Source organism: Malus sylvestris, chromosome 10 (assembly GCF_916048215.2).
Source record: "Malus sylvestris chromosome 10, drMalSylv7.2, whole genome shotgun sequence".
Classification (NCBI taxonomy): domain Eukaryota; kingdom Viridiplantae; phylum Streptophyta; class Magnoliopsida; order Rosales; family Rosaceae; genus Malus; species Malus sylvestris.
The window spans coordinates 22219175-22242947 of record NC_062269.1 but is presented as its reverse complement, the minus strand read 5'-3'; the positions used below and the strand labels follow the sequence as shown (position 1 = coordinate 22242947).

The window sequence follows — 23773 nt, the reverse complement described above, 5'->3', positions numbered from 1 at the left end:
GAAGACGGCATGGCTTCTCCTTCTTGCTTCTTGGGCATGGCTTGCCACTCCTGCTTTTTAGGTATTGTTTTGCCCGTGGATTTGATTTCTTTTAGAAGAGTTTCGGGCACCATGTCTTCATCCATGTAGAACTTGGCGTCTGCGAAATGTGATTCGGCTTCGGTGAATGGTTTAGTGTCGCCATAGATCACCTTCACTCCTTCTCGGTAGAATTTTAAGCATTGGTGAAAGGTGGACGGTACTACTCCATTCGCATGGATCCAAGGCCTTCCTAAGAGCAAGCCGTAGGAAGTTCTTGCATCAATCACGTGGAATATCGTGCTTGACTTGAGTTCACCAATAGTCATCTCTACTCGGATCATGCCCATCGTTCTTTATCCTCCTTGATTAAAACCTTGGATTAATAGACGACTTAGGGACAGTTCATCCACCTTGATGCCGATTGTAGCCATTGTTGACTTTGGCATGATGTTTATGGCTGATCCACCATCCACGAGCATGCGGTTGACTTTGTGCTCCCTTACGTATCCTGAGACAAAGAGATGACGGTTATGAGGCTTTGATCCCAGCAATAAGTCTTCATCCGTGAAGCTGATCGCGTCCTGGGCGACACAGCATACGACACATTCATGTGGCCAAAGCTTCGAGCCTGCGTTCTTGATTTCTTGCACTTCGGGGTCGTCGGGACTTTCCAAGACCGTTGCCAGTGCTTTTCGCATCTTCTTTGGCAACCGTAGCGCTTCCTCGAAACTAAAGTGTGTTGGCAAACTTTCTTCAGGTGTAAGGGTATTTTCTCCCTCAGTGGCGACAACTTTACCTTTTGAGGGTTCTTCCATTTCTACTTCGACCATGTGACATGCAGCGATAGTGCACTGTTGGAAGAAATCCTCCGGGAAGTACTCGTGCAAGGAGACGGGAATACGTGGCTCTTGCTCCACAGGTTCCCCAGCATACATTGGCTTAGCAACTTTTCCATTTCTTTTAGGCTTCCTACTGTTGCGGCGGTGGTGCTTTCTCCCTTGCTCCCTCTTTGGCCTTATAACTTGCGGTCTTGGCTTCCTCGTCTTCTTATAGGTTACCAACGTCCACCATTCTCCATCATCGGTAAGTGCATTCTAGTCGTTTGCCCCCGGCGATGGTTGAGCAGAGGGTATCGTGCAACTTGAGCATTGATAGGAATGGTCGGGTGTTGTTTGGAGAGGCACGAGATGGAATGATCCAAATGCAACTGTAGTAGCATGTGTTGCGGCCGTGTCTTCGAGGTCGAGCTCGATTTGCCCTTGTTGTGCTAGCTTCATGATGAGCTCTTTGAGGATGAAGCACTTACCAACAGAATGGCTCACGATTCGATGGTACTTGCAATACTTATGATCGTTTACGCGATTCATCTCTTCGGGCCGCTTGCATTCGGGTAGCTCGATTACCTTCTTTTCTAGCAAGTCGTCTAACATTGCAGCCACATCTGAGTCAGGAAAATGGTACACCTTCTGCTCCAATTCCCTCAAGGTGCTTTTGTACCTGTCTTGGGTGTGAGGAGGCTCACCTCTCTTTATCTCCTTTGTTTTGGTTTTGGAGGAGATTTTGATAGGTGCGGAGGCGGTCTTGACGGGCACAGTACTGACGGTGAACGCTTCCTTGGGGGGTTTCTTCCCAGTCTTGTCTACATTTGGGGATAACACCTTATCCTTCTTGAAGTCGATGATTGGCTCTTTCTTCCCGTGATGGGCAATACTTAGCTCCATATCGTGGGCACGGGTGGCTAACTCTTCAAAGGTCCGTGGTTTGATGCCTTGAAGGATATAGTGTAACCCCCATTGCATGCCTTGGACGCACATCTCGATTGAAGAGATCTCCGAGAGCCTGTCCTTGCAGTCGAGGCTTAGATTGCGCCATCGGTTGATGTAGTCCACAACTGGCTCATCCCTCCATTGCTTTGTGCTCGTCAGCTCTAGCATGCTTACAATGCGGCCGGTGCTATAGAAACGGTTAAGGAATTCTCTTTCCAATTGCTCCCAGCTGTTGATGGACTCAGGCTCTAGGTCCGTGTACCACTCAAAGGCATTTCCTTTCAGCAAGCGTACAAACTGTTTGGCGAGGTAATCTTTTTCTGTCCCCGCGTTGTTGCAGGTTTCGATGAAATGTGCAACGTGCTGCTTTGGGTTTCCTTTTCCATCAAACTGCATGAACTTTGGTGGCTGATAACCCTTCGGCATCTTCAAAGCATCAATCTTTTTGGAGTAAGGCTTTGAGTATAGTACGGAGTCATGTGAGCTTCCTTCGTATTGCGCCTTGATGGTGCTGGCGATCATCTCCTGCAGCTGCTGGATAGAGAGAGATCCCATGAGTGCCGCTGTTTGGTCTGGCTTCGGCTTCGCATCGACTTTCTCTACCGGAGGCTCATCTTCTTCGCCATCTCCTCTCTTTAGTGGATTACCTTTTAGGTCGGGTTTCTCGTCTTGCTGCGCCTCCAATTGGTTAACGAGTGCAGCAATTTGCAGGTCTTTTTCTTCCACCGTCCGTGTTAGCCTTGCGATTGTGTCATTCATATGAGCCAACTACTCATCGATTGAAGTCGCTCCAGTGGTCATGACTTGCATGGCTGAGTTGCCGCTTGAGTCGGCATCAGAAAGCATGGAACCAGAGTACTTCCTTGGGCTTTCCTCCCTTGGCGCTCTTAGCGAGGCCAGGGTAATCACAGGTTCGTGCCTCGGGTGCTCTTGTTCCCTCGGCGGAGTTGATGCAGGGGCGGAAGAGGCGGCAGAAATAGCTTTTGCCTTGCTTCGAGTTATGATGCCTGAAGTGACGCCACCTGCGGTGATGACGCTCTTATTTCTTGTAATGGCGGCGAGAACAACTTGAACCTTCTTTGATGCCATTTGTGCTTGTTGCAGATTCAAAGATAGAGATGAGAGGTAGAGACTGTCCCACCGGGCGTGCCAAATTTGTGAACACGAATTTTTTCTGAAACGAAAGAGACAAGAACAACATGCACAAAATAATATTTTGTATTTGGTGATTTTGGGTTACAATCTCTATCGAATTTGATCCTCTGATTCGATCTCTGTAAGGTGTTGATTTGTGGATGTGCGATTGATCCAAAGGGTCGTTGGGCTTGATCTAAGGATGAACGTTCTTCAAGGGCTGTGGGCTTGATCTTAAAGGTGGATTTGAGCGGATCTTCAAGGAGCCGTTGGGGCTTGATCTTGAGGATGAGCGTTTCTTCAAGGGCCGTTGAGGCTTGATCTTGAATAACGGTGATGAACGGATCTTCAAGGGCTTTTGGGCTTGATCTTGAAGAACAGTGATGAACGGATCTTCAAGGGGCTTTTGGGCTTGATCTTGAAGGAGGATTTTGACGAAGAACGAAGAGGGCTTTCTTGATTCTTCGGGATTGGCTTGAGAGCTTTAGAGTTTCAAAGCTTTAAAGATTTGGGGAATTCTCTTCCAATTTGGGAGTAGAGAAATGTATTTGTGAATTGTAGGATGATTGATACCTTGATGGAGAAGCCTATTTATAGGCTTTGAGAATGAATCAACACCATCCATTTGTTTGGTGAAGTAAGTGGATGTTATAGGTGGGATTAGTGTGTGTTGTAGGTGAATTTGGGTAGATGTTGTAGGTGAAGTAAGGTGGAGGTTGTAGGTGAATTTGGGTGGATGTTGTTGTAGGTGAATTTGGGTGGATGTTGTAGTAGGTGAATTTGGGGGTGGATGTTGTAATTTTTTTTATGCAATGGTTAACATTTATTTCACCAAAATTTCAATGTCTACAGCTACACTTCCCTAAGATAGCCTCAATGACAATCTTAGAGTCCCCTTCAATCTTGATCTTCCTTAAATTCCTAGACTTTGCCAATTGAAGAGTATCCCTAGCAGCTAAAGCCTTAGCAATAGTGATTGTGTTCTGCCCCAATTTCCTTGCCCCAGCCACAAGAGGATGCCCATTATGGTATCTAATGATGAAGCCTGCAATAACAGAGGTACCTATAACAGAGCCATCAAAGTTTATTTTATGATACTCCACATTTGGAGGATGCCACCTGATAATATTATTTCTTCTACTTTGATTATCCATCCTTCCTTTAGAGTTGACAAGAAGGAAATTCTTAGCTATAGAAGAAAAGGTCTTAAAACTGCGAATAGGATTAGGCATTATCTGCCTAAAAACAAAATCATTTATGTCATTCCACATTTGCCACCAGACAAATGAAACTTTACTAAGAGCAGATAAGTCTTCTTTGTCAATGAAATCTAGGCTATTGAACCAATCATTAACTGAGGGAACGAAGGAAATCGCAGGTAAACTGCTATCAATCTTCTACAGCTCTTGAGCATAATAACAATCTTTAAATATGCGACCAATGTCCTCCTCACCATTATTACACAAAGGACATAACGCAGAAATGGTATTATTGAATTTATGAAGCTTCACATTAGTTGTTAGCTTATTTCTCACCAGCAGCCAATCAAAGAACTTAACTTTATGAGGGATGTTTAGCTTCTAGATTTTGATTAGAAGCCCTTTAAACAACTGGTCCTGATTATCATTGACTTGAATTCTATGAGCCGATTTAACCGAGAACTCACCATTGGGATTGGGACCCCAAACAAGATTATCTGGGACCTCATAAATTGGGATGAGAATAACTAAATTTTTCTGAACAACGTCTATTGGTAATAATTGATTAAGAAGGCCAGCATTCCAATTTTTATCTATCATAACATCACTAACTTTAAGGTTCCAGTCAATAAAATGCTGGTCTTGAATGGCAATGATATTGGATAAAGGGAAAGGAAAAACCCAGTTATGGGACTAAAACTCTATGTTTTGACCATTTCCCACAATCCATCTCATTCCCAATTTTACAATATGTCTAGCTGATAAAATACCTTTCCAAGTTGTTGAATGCTTTTGCCTACACTTTGCATTCCAAATTGATTCATGTCTTAAATATTTTGCTTTAACAATCCTAACCCACCATCTTTCATTATCATTAATAATTCTCCAAACAAGCTTTGCTAAAAAGGTAAGATTAAATTTATCGGCCTTTCTGATCCCAAGGCCACCTTCTGTTAACGGGCTACAAACCTCTTCCCAAGCTACCAGAGAGAAGTTAGATTTTTTATTCCAGAGAAATTTTCTACTCTCCCTATCAATAGTCTGAGTAATTTTAATAGGACATTTAAAACAAGCCATTATATGGTTAGGCATCCTGGCTAGACTTGACTTAATAAGAGTAAGTCTTCCAGCCTTGGATAGTGAGTTTGCTTTCCAACCTGCAAGTTTATTCTGAATTCTAAGGATAAGCTTTCTAGCATTAATTGGATCCTTCCAGCATATAATATTATGGACACCTAGATATTTTCCAATAGTAGTTTTATGTTGTATTTACAAAATGTTAACTAAATCATTTCTTAAATTGGCAAGAGTATTATTTGAGAAATAGAGAGACGATTTATGAAAATTTATTTTTTGACCTGAGACCTCAGCAAACCAATTTAAGAGGAACGCAATCTTCCTCGCAGCCTTCGGGGACGCTCTGCTAAAAATAAGGCAATCATCTGCAAACATTAAATTAGCAACTCTAAAACCAAGCGAGGAAGACAGAATGCCAATATGATTACAAGGATTATTAGCTAAAGTATTAAAATGTCTTATCAGAGGTTCCATACAAATTATAAGAATGTAGGGTGACAAAGGGTCACCTTGCCTAATTCCTCTAGATGGATAAAAGTAGCCATTAGGCATACCATTGATTAGAATGGAAAATGAACAAGATGAAATGCAATTCATAATTCTATTGATCCACTCATAACTAAAACCAAATTTAGGAAGAGTCTTTTGAATATAATTCCAATCTAACAAGTCATAGGCCTTCTCAAGATTGAGCTTGACAGCCATATGGCCCGTTTTACCTTTCTTATTCTTAAAGCTATTGAAGAGCTCATAAGCAATGAGGATATTATCATGAATTGACCTATTAGGTGCAAAAACACCTTGATTCTGAGAAATGAGTTGATTAAGAATAGGTTTTAACATGTTGACCAAGATTTTAGTGACAATTTTATAGATTAGATTACAAAGGCTGATAAGTAAAAAATTATCCACATACTCTGGGTGGTCAATCTTAGGAATAAGAGCAATGTTGGTGTGGTTAATAAGCCTCAGACTTGTACCATTGACAAAAAAGTCTTGTACCAAGCTTATAACATAAAATTTCACCTTAGACCAACATTTCTGGAAGAAAATAGCATGAAGACCATCAGGTCCAAGGCTTTTAAGCCCACCAATCTTATTGACCGCATCAAGAATTTCCTGCTCCATTCCAAGAGATATTAGGGCTCTATTATGGTCATTTGTAATTACTGGTTGAATAACATTAAGGAAATCATCTAGGTTGTTCTCATTTATTTGATTCCCTCCCGAGAACCTTTGCTTAAATTTTTTAACAAAAACCTCCTCCATACCTTTACCATTTTCCCACCAGATACCCTGTTCATCCTTTATTTTGCAAATATCATTCCTTTTCTTCCTTATGGTGGCCTTAATGTGAAAATATTTTGTATTTCGATCCCCAAGCTTGAGCCAGTTTTCTTTAGCTTTTTGAGCTCACATAATTTCTTCCTCATTAAAAAGTTTTAGCATGGTCTCATTCAGTTGTTGTTCCTGCTCAATATAGTTTATATTATCCGGATGTTTCATACAAAGATCTTGAACTTGTTTAAGTTCCTCCTGATAATATTTTATTTGACTCTGAATGTTTCCAAAGCTTCTTTTACTCCAATTCGTAATTTTGTACTTAAACGTCTTAACACACATTCTAAACCAATCATTTGGATTCCCAGTGAATTACATCTCCAGCATTCTTTGACAATATTCATAAACTCAGAGTGGTTTAACCACACAACTTCCAATTTAAACTGCTTTCGGTAACGCATAATGTTATTAACAAAAGATAATTTAATGGGACTGTGATCAAAGCCTATTATTGGGAGATTATGAACCTTAGCCTCAGGAAATAAATTTAACCACTGAGTATTAAACATTACTCTATCAAGCTTTTCAAACATAGCGGAATTATCTTTGTGACCATTAGTCCACGTATAAGGGGAGTAGCGTGGATGGTAGTTAGACCCCTACTGTTAAGAAAATCAACAAATTGATACATATAGGTAGTAATATACTGATTCCCCCCATCTTTTTCTTTTAAATTAGTAATAGCATTGAAGTCTCCAATTAAACACCAAGGTTTATTCCTAGGGTTATGAAGAATAATATTATCCCAATCATTCCTCTGATACTTCTTTTGAGGCGAAGCATACACAAAGGTAGTTGTTCGCGTCAGGAATTTCCGTCAGGGGTGGCCTGTAAGGTGGAGGTTTATCTGAAGTAGTGGTGCCCTTCTTTCTGCTAGTCTCCCCTATCATTATAGGCATTCCATACTTCGTTCTCTCTTGTTCGCTCTGCCTCCTATTATTAAAAGATAATAATGGGAAGCTGGGAGGCTATTTTTCCAGAACTAGCTCTATCACAGGTTGATTCCCTTCAGGAGCCACTTTATTCTTTCCCTTATCATTTTCTTCTTCTAATAGTGGGAATAAGGGAATGATTGGTTCACTTCTCATGGTGACTTGGCTCATCCCACTTTCCTGAGCCCCTTTTGGAGTAGAAAACTCTAGATCAAGTCTTCTCTGTAGATTCCTTGTTAATGTACAGAGCCTACTCACTTCTCCCTTGGTTTCCAAGGAGATTCTTTCCATGCTTTTCAGTACTTGGATCATAGTAGCTTGTAGTTCTTCACTAGTTCCCTTTCCTTCCGATCTTTCAGATGTGGTTGGGCTTTCTAGGACCACTCGTCCTGATGGGGAAGAAGGATCTCCTGATTGATCCGCCATTCGTAGGAAAAAAGGGTGAGAGAAACCCTCTGTCGGGTAAGATCACAAAGTGTATAGTCCCACTGGGCGTGCCAAAACTATGTTCGCGTCAGGAATTTCCGTCGGGGATGTTTCCTGGCCGACGAGCACACAGCTCCCCGGGAGGTTGGCGCCGATTGAGGGCTGCTGTCAGGCTTCTGCTTCACTGTCGGGCTTTGTCGGGCAAGTCTCGTCGGGCAAGACTCTTCGGGCAAGGCTCGTCGTGCAAGGCTGAAAGAGAAGGACAAAGTTAACTTTGAGAGGTGCCTTTGTGGGGCCTTAGGTGTAGGCCTTGAGGCTCACAATCAAGGTTAACTTTTAAGTGCTCAGGCGTGCCACTGCCATTTTCAGTATGGCAGATGTGAAATGGATGTCGAGTTTTGGTTGTATATGTATATACCCGAGAAACCGTGTTAGTTATAACAGGTGCCTTTGTGGGGCCTTAGGTGTAGGCCTTGAGGCTTCCTATCAATAACTAAACCAGTGCTCGAACACATCATATTTATTCTCGTAAATGCATGAGTCTTATAACTATTATACTTCTGATTACCCGAGTTCGAGAGGTAGAATGAACCCAAATAGGTGCCTTTGTAGGGCCTTAGATGTAGGCCTTGAGGCTTCCCATTAGAGTTCGTTCTTATACTCAAACATTCTAGACCGCCGAATGGAATGAACCCAAATAGGTGCCTTCGTGGGGCCTTAGGTGTAGGCCTTGAGGCTTCCTATCAGAATCCTTCCCATGCTTAAGCTTTCTATGATAATCATAATGTAATAGAAATAAGACTAAGAGGTAGGTCGATTACTTACGCCCCAAGTAACTTCGGACTTCTCGTTTATCAAGGATTGTCGTGGATGGGTTAAGTCCACATAAGGTTCTTTTTTATGCCTTGAGGCCAAGGACTTTTAACTAATCAGATTTACATGCCCGAGGGCTTAGGACTTGGATCTGGTTTGAACACTGAAGATATATTGAAATCAGATCCAAGTTCTGAGAAAGCCTTTTAATAGTCATCTTGCTAGAAATAACTTGAATATAACTGGAAGTATACAACATATTGCTAGGCTAATGAATGAAAAGACAAAAACAAAGAAGGTCGGGCAAGGTTTAACCTTGTCGGGCAAGCCTGGTCGTCTTGCAGGTTCCTATCTTTGTAGTTTTTCAAGGGTATGAAAGCTTTAGAGAGGGAGAGAGATTTACAAAAGATGAATCGATACTACAACAAGGTTGAACAAGGTAGCAGAGCTATTACAAGGGTTTGGGTGAAGGTTTATCCCGCGAGGGATGAAGGCTTGTCCCGAGAGGGATGAAGGCTTGGGCTGACTACAGCTTCGTTTTGAAGGAAAATCTGGCTTTGAGCAGAGTTTGTGCTTGCATTTGTTTGTTTGATTGAGTGTCCTTATTCCTGGTTTCTCTTTCTTCTTATATAGACAACTCGGCTTGGTCTCCTGTAGCAGCAACCTTGCCCGAATGCGGTTTGAAGGGTGATGACTCATCAACTATTTTACATGTACTGCCATCATAAAGTACTTTATGGGCTGTGTAGCTGGTCAGTCTATACCACTTGGCCTTTGGGTAGGTAAGCAAGTGGTCTTCATGAGCTGCACCATGTCAGAAAAGGCCCTTTCTGCTTTCTGGGCTTTGACTGGGCTTCGGCTGACTTTCCCTTCGGGCCTCCTTTTGGGCCAGCTCCTTTCTTGAGCCTAAAGTTCAAGTTTTGATCCAAATAGTGCCCCCTTCAATCAATATTTAGCTTAGAATTCCAGGCGCCAATATTAATTGAAAAAGTTCTTTTATTAAAACCCACGAATCTCTTGCGTTTGAACTCTCCAATCCCCTGTGTTTACAGCAAGAAATCCCTCTATGAGGTTTCACCCTCATTATCTTCTTTGGTATCCCCTTCTCGAACTTCATCAACTGGCTTCGGAATCTAGCCAAACCCAACCCTCCTATGAATCTGGAGAAGGAATCGCCACTCTGCGTTGTTTACTCAACGGGTTACATCGCCCTTAGGCAGGTTTGCATTCCGAGCTTTTATTTGAGGTGCATGGGGCCCAATCATTGGGTCTTGCCTGGATCTCTCGGGTCCCTTCAGTGGTAGAAAGCAACATGCCTAGGGATAATTGGTTTTCCCCAAATCCCTATTCGGCTAGGTCGGGCATCTCTTCATCCAAATGGTCATCATACCGTCGAGGCTTTCCTCTTATGAATGACCCTGCCTGGGCTCAGTGGATTGATGAATTAGAGCCCACTTTTAAGAAGAGATGGATGGATAATGGTATTTACGAATTAATCATGCTCTCGAAGATTTCCATCACTCCCAAGCCCGAATTGCTTGTTTCTGCCCTCATTTTCTGGAATTCGGGCACGAATACTTTCGACTTCCGTATGCGCCCCATGTCTCCAACCATCCTTGACATGGCCCAGGTTTTCGGGTTAAGGCCTTCGGGCAAAATAGTGGACGTCACTCAAGACTGGGTCCCGTCCTCTACCACTAGAAGCTCAAGTTCATCTACTACCTTCCTTTCTTTGAATTATAACTCTGCAACTTTCAAGAGTTATGAGACCTCCTTCAAAGGATTCATTCCTTTTGTAAAGGAGAATTTTGGGGCGGGCTCTTCTCGGGTTGATAAAGATCAAAAGCACATGTATTTCCTCTTATACTGGCTCAACAAACATATCTTTCCCAACAAGTCCAAAGGGGTAAGGGTTGAATGGATCCCCTTAGTAGAAGTTCTTCATAACTTTGATGACGTAGCTGCAGGTCCATTCCTCATTTCCCATCTTTATCATCTCTTTTTTGAAATGACTCAAGGCGAGCCATTTGAGACCAACTTGAATGGGCCTATATGGATGATACAAACTTGGCATCAATGGTACTTCCCAGAGTTTCGGGCTGCCAATTTGGAGTTCCCGGAGGGTGTAGCCCCTGCCCGAATCTTAGCTGAAGCTGCCCCTATAGACCACTCCACCTTTGCCTACTTCTACTTCTTCAGAGTTTGTAGGACTCAATCAAACTTATAATGGGGTGCATCGGTCTTGAGGAGATATCCTTGGTTTTCTGACCAAGTCTTTCAAGATGCCCCTGGCGAAGATGCTACCCCCTTTTGCAGGGAGAAATTCATTAGCTGCATTCAACCGAGAGACCTGGCCTGGGGAGTTCGGGGTAATAGATATGACCGAGGTTTGGAGGTGTACCATCCTAACTTTTGCAGCAGGCAGTTGGGATTTAGGCAGGCCATTCCTGTCCCGTTCTTCGACTCTGTCCATTGTGGTACTTCATTCCGGTTACTAACTCCACCTGAGGTGACATTCCGAGCTGCCCGTCGCAGTCTCGACGTAATGAGTCAAGCGACCCGACAGTCCATCGTTCTCAATTTTGAATGTACTTCGCTCTTTTCCTCTTGGTGGGAAGACAAATGGACCAAGAAGTATGGAGGAGATTTGAAAGAGACTCGTGACCGCCTTTTCAACCAACTTTCTCTTAAGTCATACCCCAGCTCGGGCGAGCTTGAACATTGGAAAGAGATGATCCAAGAGAAGAATCGGTCACTTCTGATAGGTACTTTTCTTTCAACCTGATTCTGTTTCCCTTCTGAAGACTTTCTATCCTTACTTTTGTTTGACCCTGCAGCCCCAATGGATGTTGAATCAGAAGCCATTGAGTCCGAGGATAACTCAGCTGATGCTGTAGTTCTCCATGGGGCGGCCGCAGAGGCTGAAAGACGAGAAGCTGGGGAAGGTGTGGATGTCTCAGAATCCTTTGAGGATTCAGGAGCTGAAGAAACACCCGAGGTAATTATTAAAGCACCCAAGCGAAAGAAAGCGGCTGTGATTAAGGCTTCAGATCTTGATCCTGCACTTCTACCCAAAACCACACGACCAACTCTTACTAGAAAGAGTAAGAGAGCAAAAACTATTGCCTCTCCTAAGTCATCAGCCCCATCTGCTCCAGTCCCTGAGGCAGGCAGAAAGAAGCAACAATCTTCCAGTAAGTTTCTGCTTTCCTTTATCAAACTGCTGCCTTTCTCCTCTATCTAACTGTTTCTTGTTTTCTTTGAAAAACAGGAACTCAAGCTTCTAAAAGACCAATCATTGCTTCTAAGGAGGAACCATTAAGAGCTGCCATGCTCAAAAAGGCTGAAGAACTGCAAAGTATCGTCCTCAAAGAACTCGAGGTATGATTTATATTTTTTATCCGCACATCCCTTCTTGTTTTCACAGAACTCAAAATCTGTTTACTTTGAATCAGGACGCAAGAAAAGAAAAGCTTTCTCCGCCTGAGGCCTCTCCACAACTTGCCCGAGAGACAAGTTTTTCTCCTTCCCAGGTTAACCCTTCAGTAGTGCTTTCTCTTCCTTTCTAACTCTTGGATAACTCTCTAATTTCTAGATCTAATGCCTGAATCTTTTCTCTTCTTCTATTTGTATTTAGGCTGGGGCATCTGCCTTTTTGCCTAGTCATGGCCCTCCTCTGAAGTCTGTGGTTTCTTCTACTGCTCTGGATGCAACTCCTTCCTCTCAATTTGATCCATCTACATGAGTTATGTTGCACTTCGTGGATGAGGACAGTAACTTGGTGAGCCATTATTTTCACATTGAAATCCCGTATATTGCTTCCAAATTAACTCCCGCTCATGTTTTCTGCAGCCTTCTCCAGTATATGAGCCACCTTCTCCCTTAGTGGTATCAGATAATGAACCCATAGTTCCCGAGATTCCTGTAGCCTCAGAGGTAGCAATCTCGCGGGTATTTGTTTGCCCAACAGTTGATATTGATGAACCTCCTTCTCCTCCTCAAGACCAAACTCAGGTATAGGAATATTTTCTTCTTGTTTTCCTCTTACGATTTATTTACTAACAATTACTGCTGTCTCTGGATATCTCTAGGGCACTAGTACAGGTTCAGGTGCAGCTCTATCCTCTCTTACTGGTGGTAAAGAATCTTCCCGCCAACAAGGAATTAGTACTCTTCCTGGTGAAACCCTAGGGCTGAGTCAGGTACATTTCTTCTCTCCAAGGCCTCTTTTTGCCTCCAACTGTATTTAGATTGTCTTGACCTGGTCTTTTGGTTTTTTGCAGTAAGTTCCAAAAGAAACTTCTCCCCCTCATTTGGTCCGTAAATCAAAACGTTCCCGTCTTCATTTATCTTTTGGAGGTACTGAGATTCCCCCTTCTGGAATTGAGAAGATCAGGCAGACAGAGATCGCCCCCCAGTTGGCATTACTCCATTAGAGGGAGCTGCAGTGCAGGATCCTCCTCCTTTTGCATCCCCAAACCCTGCTAAGTTGCCCAGACTTTTTGAAGCACTTGGGCGGCTTGAGACAAGGTTGAGATCCTCAAGACATACTTCAGCAACCTCAAGTTCTTCAGAGCAACAACAAGTCTTCCAAGAATGGGCGAGGAAGGACTTCACTGCATTATTCAGCCTCAAGGCTCTTTGTGATTTAGAAAAGGTCACAACTGAGTCTTTCAAAACTGGTCGACTATCAAAACCTCAGCATGATTCCTTTCTCTCTTTGTTTGAGAATTTGAGGGCTCTTAGGGAGCAATACTAGAAAGCTGATAGACAAGCTAATCGGGCAAGATGCTTTATGGAGAAAGAGTCAAACGTCTCCGCTCAAGTTGATCGGTTGATGGACGAAAGCTTGCGGACTAAAGAAAGGGTTAAAGTTGTTACTTCTGAAATTCAAAAGCTGGAGGAACAACTGGTTGCTCTTAAAGCTGAACAAGCAACTCTTCTGGATACCCTTGAAAACCAAATTGAGGGAGTAGAGAAGTCAAACTCGGAGTTAGAGCATACTAGGTCCCAACTTGTAAATAGCCATACTGTTTTGGCCGAACCTAGTAGGATATTTGCTATTATGCAGACATACCATTCTCGAATAGTGACCCTGAGTGAAGATGTCAATTTTTTAGAATAGGATGATTTGTAACCTCTTTCTTATTGGAATGAACATGTGTTTTGTCCTCTGCTCTGTTTTTGGTACTGTTTGAATTGACTTCGGGCAACTCTTTGCCCCCTTGTTTACTTTCTTCTTTCTTCTACTTCCTTCGATAACACCAATCTTAGGACCTGATCTTGGTCCCTTGGTCCCCTTCATGGCATTTTTATTCATGCAGAGGTGTTGGGACAACTTGGGCCCTTTTCTTTCTCTGCAGTACCAAATGGTGACCCTGGCTCTTCTAAAATGAGGTTGATCAAATTGATAAGAGCCTCAGGGAAAGGGTTAGTATCCACCATCATACTGGCTTGGGGCGAGTCAAGTAACAGTTTTCCCTTCACTATAAGATCTTGTATCCAATCTCTAAACTGGACACAATTAACTATGGAATGGTTGAAGGTATAGTGCACCTTACAATACTTTTTCCCCCTGAGTTCTTCTGGTTTGGGCATCTTTTTGGTATTGTCGGGCAAAATTACTCTTGCCCGTACCAGTTCTTCATAGATCTCAGGTGCCTTGGCCAAATCGAACGAATAACTCTGGTACTTGGGTGGTTTCATGGGGATGAAACCACCATCGTTCATTACGACCTTCTGATCTTTGACAGGTTGGACTAGCCCCTTTACCGTCAGTGGTTTGAAAGGTGTAGTCATTTCAGTGGCACATACATCTATGTTTTCTTCATGGCCATCCTCACGCTCTGGCCTGGTTTCTCCCACTTCCACACGATGAATTACAGCTTTGTTTTTGTAGAAGGGAGAGACCTTGGAAGTGTGCTTCACTTGTTGCTCTTCTTGCAACAGCCTCTCATACTTAGTAGCAGTGATTACCAATTCTTACAGCTCGTTGAATTGTGCATCATAAAACCTCTTCCTCAAAGGTAATTTTAGAGCCCTTTGAGTAATTGATATGAGCTGCGCTTGGTTGACGGGGAATTGGCATCTCATCCTTATTTTCCTGAACCTCATCATGAAGTCCTCAGTAGATTCATGATCGTATTGTTTGACTTCAACAAGGTTATTGATAGTCAATTTTGGCTCAATTCTGTAAAACTGTTCGTGGAAAGCCATCTCCATTTGCCCCCAGTTGGCAATAGAATTAGGGGGTAATAGAGAGTACCACTGAGATGCTAAACCCGCCAATGAATTCCCAAACAACCTCAATTTATAATTTGGGTTGCCCTCATATGCCACACAATGATTGGAGAATTTGAAAATGTGGTCTCTAGAGGACACGCTACTGTCTTCACCTGTGAACGTTGGGAATGCAGGCATCTTGAAGTTGAGAGGGAATGGATTGAGCTCGTCAATATATTCAGGATAAGGCTTTTGGTAAGTGACTTTGAACACTGGGCGAGCCCGTGGCTGAGCATTTTGAGCTACTGTCCTTCTTAGCTCAGCAAATTCTTCCCTCAGCTGCTGAGTAGCTGAATTATCATCATGACCGATGAGAGCAGTGTCGATCTTTGGGATCTGGTCATTGCCCGTACCTGCTTCTCTCCTTGGTTCGGGCTTCCTCCAGTTAGTTCCCACTCCCTTACTAGCCAACGGGGGTGGCCTGTAAGGTGGAGGTTTATCTGAAGTAGTGGTGCCCTCATTTCTGCTAGTCTCCCATATCATTATAGGCATTCCATACTTCGTTCTCTCTTGTTCGCTCTGCCTCCTATTATTAAAAGATAATAATGGGAAGCTAGGAGGCTATTTTTCCAGAACTAGCTCTATCACAGGTTGATTCCCTTCAGGAGCCACTTTATTCTTTCCCTTATCCTTTTCTTCTTCTAATAGTGGGAATAAGGGAATGATTGGTTCACTTCTCATGGTGACTTGGCTCATCCCACTTTCCTGAGCCCCTTTTGGAGTAGAAAACTCTAGATCAAGTCTTCTCTGTAGATTCCTTGTTAATGTACAGAGCCTACTCACTTCTCCCTTGGTTTCCAAGGAGATTCTTTCCATGCTTTTCAGTACTTGGATCATAGTAGCTTGTAGTTCTTCACTAGTTCCCTTTCCTTCCGATCTTTCAGATGTGGTTGGGCTTTCTAGGACCACTCGTCCTGATGGGGAAGAAGGATCTCCTGATTGATCCGCCATTCGTAGGAAAAAAGGGTGAGAGAAACCCTCTGTCGGGTAAGATCACAAAGTGTATAGTCCCACTGGGCGTGCCAAAACTATGTTCGCGTCAGGAATTTCCGTCGGGGATGTTTCCTGGCCGACGAGCACACAGCTCCCCGGGAGGTTGGCGCCGATTGAGGGCTGCTGTCGGGCTTCTACTTCACTGTCGGGCTTTGTCGGGCAAGTCTCGTCGGGCAAGACTCTTCGGGCAAGGCTCGTCGTGCAAGGCTGAAAGAGAAGGACAGAGTTAACTTTGAGAGGTGCCTTTGTGGGGCCTTAGGTGTAGGCTTTGAGGCTCACAATCAAGGTTAACTTTTGAGTGCTCAGGCGTGCCACTGCCATCTTCAGTATGGCAGATGTGAAATGGATGTCGAGTTTTGGTTGTATATGTATATACCCGAGAAACCGTGTTAGTTATAACAGGTGCCTTTGTGGGGCCTTAGGTGTAGGCCTTGAGGCTTTCTATCAATAACTAAACCAGTGCTCAAACACATCATATTTATTCTCGTAAATGCATGAGTCTTATAACTATTATACTTCTGATTACCCGAGTTCGAGAGGTAGAATGAACCCAAATAGGTGCCTTTGTAGGGCCTTAGATGTAGGCCTTGAGGCTTCCCATTAAAGTTCGTTCTTATACTCAAACATTCTAGACCGCCGAATGGAATGAACCCAAATAGGTGCCTTCGTGGGGCCTTAGGTGTAGGCCTTGAGGCTTCCTATCAGAATCCGTCCCATGCTTAAGCGTTCTATGATAATCATAATGTAATAGAAATAAGACTAAGAGGTAGGTCGATTACTTGCGCCCCAAGTACCTTCAGACTTCTCGTTTATCAATGATTGTCGTGGATGGGTTAAGTCCACATAAGGTTCTTTTTAATGCCTTGAGGCCAAGGACTTTTAACTAATCAGATTTACATGCCCGAGGGCTTAAGACTTGGATCTGGTTTGAACACTGAAGATATATTCAAATCGGATCCAAGTACTGAGAAAGCCTTTTAATAGTCATCTTGCTAGAAATAACTTGAATAGAACTGGAAGTATACAACATATTGCTAGGCTAATGAATGAAAAGACAAAAACAAAGAAGGTCGGGCAAGGTTTAACCTTGTCGGGCAAGCCTGGTCGTCTTGCAGGTTCCTATCTTTGTAGTTTATCAAGGGTATGAAAGCTTAAGAGAGGGAGAGAGATTTACAAAAGATGAATCGATACTACAGCAAGGTTGAACAAGGTAGCAGAGCTATTACAAGGGTTTGGGTGAAGGTTTATCCCGCGAGGGATGAAGGCTTGTCCCGAGGGGGATGAAGGCTTGGGCTGACTACAGCTTCATTTTGAAGGCAAATCTGGCTTTGAGCAGAGTTTGTGCTTGCATTTGTTTGTTTGATTGAGTGTCCTTATTCCTGGTTTCTCTTTCTTCTTATATAGACAACTCGGCTTGGTCTCCTGTAGCAGCAACCTTGCCCGAATGCGGTTTGAAAGGTGATGACTCATCAACTATTTTACATGTACTGCCATCATAAAGTACTTTATGGGCTGTGTAGCTGGTCAGTCTATACCACTTGGCCTTTGGGTAGGTAAGCAAGTGGTCTTCATGAGCTGCACCATGTCAGAAAAGGCCCTTTCTGCTTTCTGGGCTTTGACTGGGCTTCGGCTGACTTTCCCTTCGGGCCTCCTTTTGGGCCAGCTCCTTTCTTGAGCCCAAAGTTCAAGTTTTGATCCAAACAGTAGTAAACCAATCAATCTTTGTTTTTATGTTGGTAATATGGCAATGGACAAATCTCTATGAAGCAAACAAAACATTTAATTGAATTACATAGGAAATCCACAAAATGATAACACCACAAGCTCGCCCCACCATTGGGAAAGCCAAATTCATATAAAAAAACTAACTAAAAAAGTTCAAGGCATACGTAGATAAATCCTGCCTAGGTTCTACTAAACAGAATAAATCTAGCTTATTTATTAAACACATGTGCTTAAACTGACTCTTAAAACTCGGTCTACCAAGACCTCTGCAATTCCATAACATCCACTTCATCAGTCAATCTCTTCCAGGTTCAACACGTTCCCAGCTAACTTGTTACTTTCCTATCTCATTCTCTTTCGTGGGCTCAGCAAACCTGCAATAGGTCTAACCACTTCATTTCCTTTTCATTCAGCATTTGTTTTCATCTCCACCGCCATTCTTGATGGTTGAACCATACTTCCAGTCGTTTCAATCAACATCACATCATGTTTATCAATTAGAATATCATCTAAATCATTATCCAATTTATCATTTTCTAGCCAAGACCTAAAAGGAGGGTCAAGGAAAAGACTATCAACCCACAAGTTATCCCCTTCATCAACAATTTTATCCTCACGCCTAAACATTTCCTACCTAGCATAAAATTTATTAACTTTTATACATTTTTCTAAATGATATCTTACCCCGTGAGGATCATTATCAAGATCAGCAATCACTTCCCAATTGTGCCCTGGATAATTGTTGATATCTTTTCCATGCCCTGCTCCAACAGCTGTTTCTTTAAAAGTCTAATTGTCTCTCAAAGCTTTGCCCCTTCTTCCCTTGGACATATTTCCTCTCTTTTTTATCGGCACTTGAGTTCAACCCTCCGACCCCGGTATAGCCCCTCCAACATAACCTTGGCCAGGGTCCACAAGATCGTCCTCAAATAAAGTGGCATGGGGAAAATAGATCATTACATCTTCCTGCATCTCTTCATTCCAAGGAGTCACATTCATAACACTAGTAGGAAACACCCTGGGCTCCTCCTTAAAGATCCTGTCAATAAGGAACGAGGGTCTCGAGTTCTTCAAACCTATAGGGCATCTATGACCATCCAGCCTTATTCTACCACAGTAGAAATACACTTCAAACAGCTTTTCATAACTGACATAAATAGGGTTGTTGTTCCTATCATTTAGCACAAGTACCCTCGGAAGAGGGTATCAGATGTCGACCTTCATGAGCACACGCAAAAAGAGTCCATTCAAGCCATGCAGAGTAACCTCATCCACTTTGATCACTTTCCCAATCATTTCAACCTTTGTCCTTCGACATACCAAGGCCTACCTTCTAAGACCACCGCAACATCTTCTTCATTTGTGAACTCTATCATAAACTAGTGCCTACCAAAGTGATCTAAGAAGAAATTACCTTGAATAAGACCCTTCCAGATTATAGCAAGTTTACCCTTGGATTAGTTTCGCCTCTACCGCTTGACCAAACATCTTCCTGACTAGACAACGACTTTCCATGTGCTCCACATTAGCAGTATAGTACAAGGAAGTTGACACTCTCATGCAACCCCTCTCAAGGGTGACCACACTTCTAGGTCTCTCGACCACGATGAGTTGTTTTCCAGGTTGGGGTCTAGGGAAAGGATTGATCCAAGGGACTGAATTCAAGTTAGGAGAGGCTCTGGGAGATTTTGAGGAAGAAGCCTTGAGTTGCGCCATTGGAAAACACTGGAATAAGCTAGGGAGAAGGGAAGTAGAAGTTGGATGATGGAACAAGCATAGAGTGTAAAGAATAGAGCAAAAATATGATTTGCGGAAGTGTATTTTCTTCTATTGAAACAAGGAGATTTATACAAAGAAGAATACTTGACTTAGAAGTAAATTACCCTACTTTCTAGGTATACAACAGGAAACTAAACTTTATACAAATCAATTACAAAAATGTTTCCTAAACTAAGCCAAGATATCAGGAATGATATCATTGACTTCTCTACACTCCCCCTCAAGTTGGAGAGTGGATGTCAAGAACTCCCAACTTGTGTATAATGGACAAGAAAGATTCCTTTCCTAATGCCTTCGTGAACACATCTGCAAGTTGTTGTGAAGAAGGAACAAATCGCGTAACAATAGAACCATCTTGTATTTTATCTCGAACAAAATGGCAATCCATCTCTATATGTCTAGTCCGCTCATGAAAAACTGGATTGGCAGCAATATGAAGAGCTGCTTTGTTGTCACAATGTAATAAGGCCTGTTTTGGATGCAACAATCCCAAGTCCTTTAGAAGATATGGAAGCCATGATAGTTCACAACAAGTTCCAGTCATGGCTCTATACTCGGCCTCAGCTGATGATAAAGATACGGTTTTCTGTCTCTTTGATCTCCAAGAAACCAATGAAGAACCAAAAAACACGCAATATCCTGTGGTTGATCTTCGTGTCATAGAACATCCTGCCCAATCTGAATCACAGTATGCATTCAAGGTCAAGTCATTTTTAGAAGAGAAAAATAAACCTTGTCCAGGAGTACTCTTTATGTATTTCAAAACTCGGAGAGCTGCTTCCATGTGTGGACGGTGAGGTTCATGCATAAACCTACTTAGCACATGCACTGAATATGTGATATCCGGCCTAGTAATTGTTAAATAGATCAATCGACCCACCAACCTCCTATACTGTGCCGGATCTTTAAGTAACTCACCATTGTCAAAAAGTTTAAGATTCAGCTCCATAGGAAACTCGATTGGGCGAGCTCCCAAGAGACCACCATCATTCAGAATCTCTAAAGCATACTTACGTTGAGAAATGAAGATCCCATTCTTTGATCGTGACACTTCGATGCCTAGAAAGTATTTCAAGTCACCAAGGTCCTTGATTTTGAAACGACTATTGAGAAATTTTTTGAGATCCCTAATGGCATCAGGATCATTTCCAGTGATCAGAATATCATCAACATAAATTAAAAGAGCTGTAAAAGACTTGCTTTGCTGCCTTGTGAACAAAGAGTAATCAGCCTTTGATTGAATATAACCAGCACAGTGAATAGACTCAGAAAACTTGGCAAACCATTGCCGGGATGCTTGCTTCAGTCCATATAAGGATTTGTTAAGGCGACATACCAAATTCTCCCCCTGTCGCCGAAGACCAGGAGGAGGAAGCATATAGATTTCTTCATGAAGATCACCATGAAGAAACACATTGTTGACATCAAGTTGATGAAGAGACCAGGAACAGGAAGCAGTGAGAGCTAAGAGGCAGCGAACAGTTGTCATCTTAGCAGTGGGAGAGAAAGTATCATGAAAGTCGATCCCTTCAAGTTGTGTGTAACCCTTGGCAACCAAACGAGCTTTATAACGCTCAATGGATCCATCAGAACGAAGCTTGATTTTATAAACCCATCGACAAACAAAGGGATATTTACCAGCCGGAAGAGAGGTGAGAGTCCACGTGTGATTAGCTTCGAGAGCCTGTAGTTCAGAAGTCATGGCAGCCTGCCAATGAGGGGAAGCAACAGCCTCGGCATAAGTCTGGGGCTCAACCTGTTGAGTGATAGTTACAAGAAAAGATTGTTGTGCAGGTGAGAAACGATGATAAGTGAGATAATTAGCAAGTGGATAACGCGTACCAGTAGTAGGACCAGACAATGAAGACCATGGAGGATCGGGTTGGGTAAGCTTAAGAATGGGGCAGTCATAATCTCGCAACCTTGGAGGCAGTGAGGAGTGGCGGCTAGAGCGGCGAAGCATCGGTGCAGGTGGTGTAGGAAGCAGGGAGGCAGCATGCTCGATAGAAGATGCATCAGGGTGTAGGTCAGAATCGGTGGAAATCTCGGGCAGAAAAAGAGTGGTAGGAGTATCAGTAGACACGAGTGAGGGAGAATATGTAGTAGCTTGAGGCTCAGGTAAAGAGGGTGTAGGGTGAGGAAAGACGATAGGTAGTGGCGTAGGGTTAGGTGAAGTAGAGGATGGAGAAGAATGGTAAGGAAAAATATGTTCATGAAAAACAACATCCCTACTAGTAAAAAAGGTATGAATGGCAAGGTTGTAAAGTTTGTACGCCTTCTGTCCAACGGGGTACCCAAGGAAGACACATTTGTGGGCTCGGGGAGCAAACTTGTGAGAGATATGGGTGTTGGTGGCAAAAGCAAGACAACCGAAGACTTTAAGGTGGGAAAATGACGGTGGTTTTAAGTACAATCGTTCAAAAGGAGTATTTTTGGAAAGAATGAGGTTAGGAAGACGATTAATAATATGGACAGCCGTAAGGACACATCCCCCCCAAAAAGTAATATGAAGGTTAGCTTGGAAACGCAAGGCACGAGCAATTTCAAGTATGTGATGATGCTTACGCTTAACGACCCCATTTTGTTAGGGCATATAGACACAAGAGCATTGATAAAGGACCCCATGATCTTGGAAGAAACCACGAAGAGAAAAAAATTCTCTACCATTGTCCACTCGTATTTGGCGAATAGATGTATTAAACTGAGTTTGAACAAAAGAGAAAAAATCCTTGAGGATGTGCTGTGTTTCTGATTTGTGTTGCATAAAAAATATCCATGTGAAACGAGAGTAATCATCCACAATAGTTAAGAAATACTTGGCTCCGGAAGTTGATGCAACTGCGTAAGGACCCCAAATATCATAATGGATCAAATCAAAAGGTTTTGTGGTTGTAATGGAACTGATACTAAAAGGTAAACGACTTTGCTTGGCTAAAGGGCAAACGTTACAAGCATTATTGGATTGAAAAGGAAAATGCAACAGGTGTTTTGACATGAAATCGAGCCTAGAAGGGGATAAATGACCCAAACGCCGATGCCACAACTCTGTGGGTGAGAGAACAAGGTTGCAGACTTGGCGGGAGCTACCAGAGACGGTGGGAATCAACGTCACCAAGTAGTAAAGTCCTCCGCGTTGCTTACCCAAACCAATCACCTTTTTCGTCATCAAGTCCTGCATAAGACACCATGAAGGGAAAAAGGTTACAGAACAATGCAATCCACTTGTAATTCGACTCACAGACATCAAATCTACTTGAAAAGAGGGCACACACAACACATCTCGTAACAAAAAAGTGAAACTCAAAGGAACTGTCGCAGTGGAGACTATGCGAGCTTGTTCTTCACTTGGTAATAAAACTGGTGACAAATTGGTGTTTTTGACACCATCAGTAAGCAAATCAGGTGATGAGGTTATATGATCTGTTGCACCACTGTCGATTATCCATCGACGTAAGTGCAAAGAAGATTTCGACAAACCTGTCTTCATGGCAGCGACATTAGCTTTTGGAGGAACGGAGACATCAACTCCTTTATTATTCATGATGTCAAGGATTTGCTGGAATTGGGTGTCAGATAACCCGGACATCACCGACTTCATCTCTTCCAAAGTTGCACCTGTTGAAACTTGATTTGCAGACGAAGAAGAACTGCCTTCCCTTTTAGAAGACTTGCTTCCTTTTTTAGGCTTGACTTTGTGAAGACGATGCCCCGGTGGATACCCGTGAAGTTGGTAACAAGTATCAATGGTGTGATAGTCATGATCACAATGAGTACAATGCAAGGGCTTACGACTTGAAGATCCAGATGACCGTGAACCACCTTATCGAACAGCCATAGCTGCTGTCTCGGTGACTCCACGTGAAGCAGTAAGACATCTTTGCTTCTATTCCTGGGAAATTGAAGCATAGGCCTGACGAACAGTTGGCAAAGGGTTCATCAACAAGACTTGCCCTCTAATGGCACTATAGGACTCGTTGAGACCCATAAGGAACTGCATTAATTTATTTATTTCATTCTGCGCTCCACATGTGCAGGAAGTGGAGTCATTATATGACGCCAGTTCATCCCATAATTTCTTTAGCTTCGTGTAGTACGCAGCAACTGAAAGTTGGTCTTGAGTAAGAGAAGCAATGTCCCGTTGTAATTGGAAAATCCGAGGAGCATTGCTTTGAGAATAACGCTCACGCAATTCCTCCCAGATTGCATGAGCATCAGTCATGTAAAGAATACTGTCAGAAATTTCTGAATCAATGGAGTTGATGATCCATGCAACGATCATGTCATT

The 23773-nt window shown here is 42.9% G+C and overlaps 1 protein-coding gene and 1 pseudogene across 1 annotated transcript; one reads left to right on the top strand and one right to left on the bottom strand.

The window, feature by feature from the left end:
* The first annotated feature begins 12039 nt into the window (after nucleotides 1-12039).
* On the top strand, nucleotides 12040-13145 carry LOC126584322 (uncharacterized; annotated as a pseudogene).
* An 880-nt stretch (nucleotides 13146-14025) lies between these two features.
* On the bottom strand, nucleotides 14026-15483 carry LOC126584321 (uncharacterized). Its single transcript, XM_050248738.1, has 2 exons — nucleotides 14819-15483; nucleotides 14026-14659 (listed from the first exon to the last, which is right to left on the bottom strand). The coding sequence occupies exons 1-2, from the start codon at nucleotides 15481-15483 to the stop codon at nucleotides 14026-14028; spliced, it is 1299 nt and encodes a 432-aa protein (XP_050104695.1).
* Between the last annotated feature and the right edge of the window lie 8290 nt (nucleotides 15484-23773).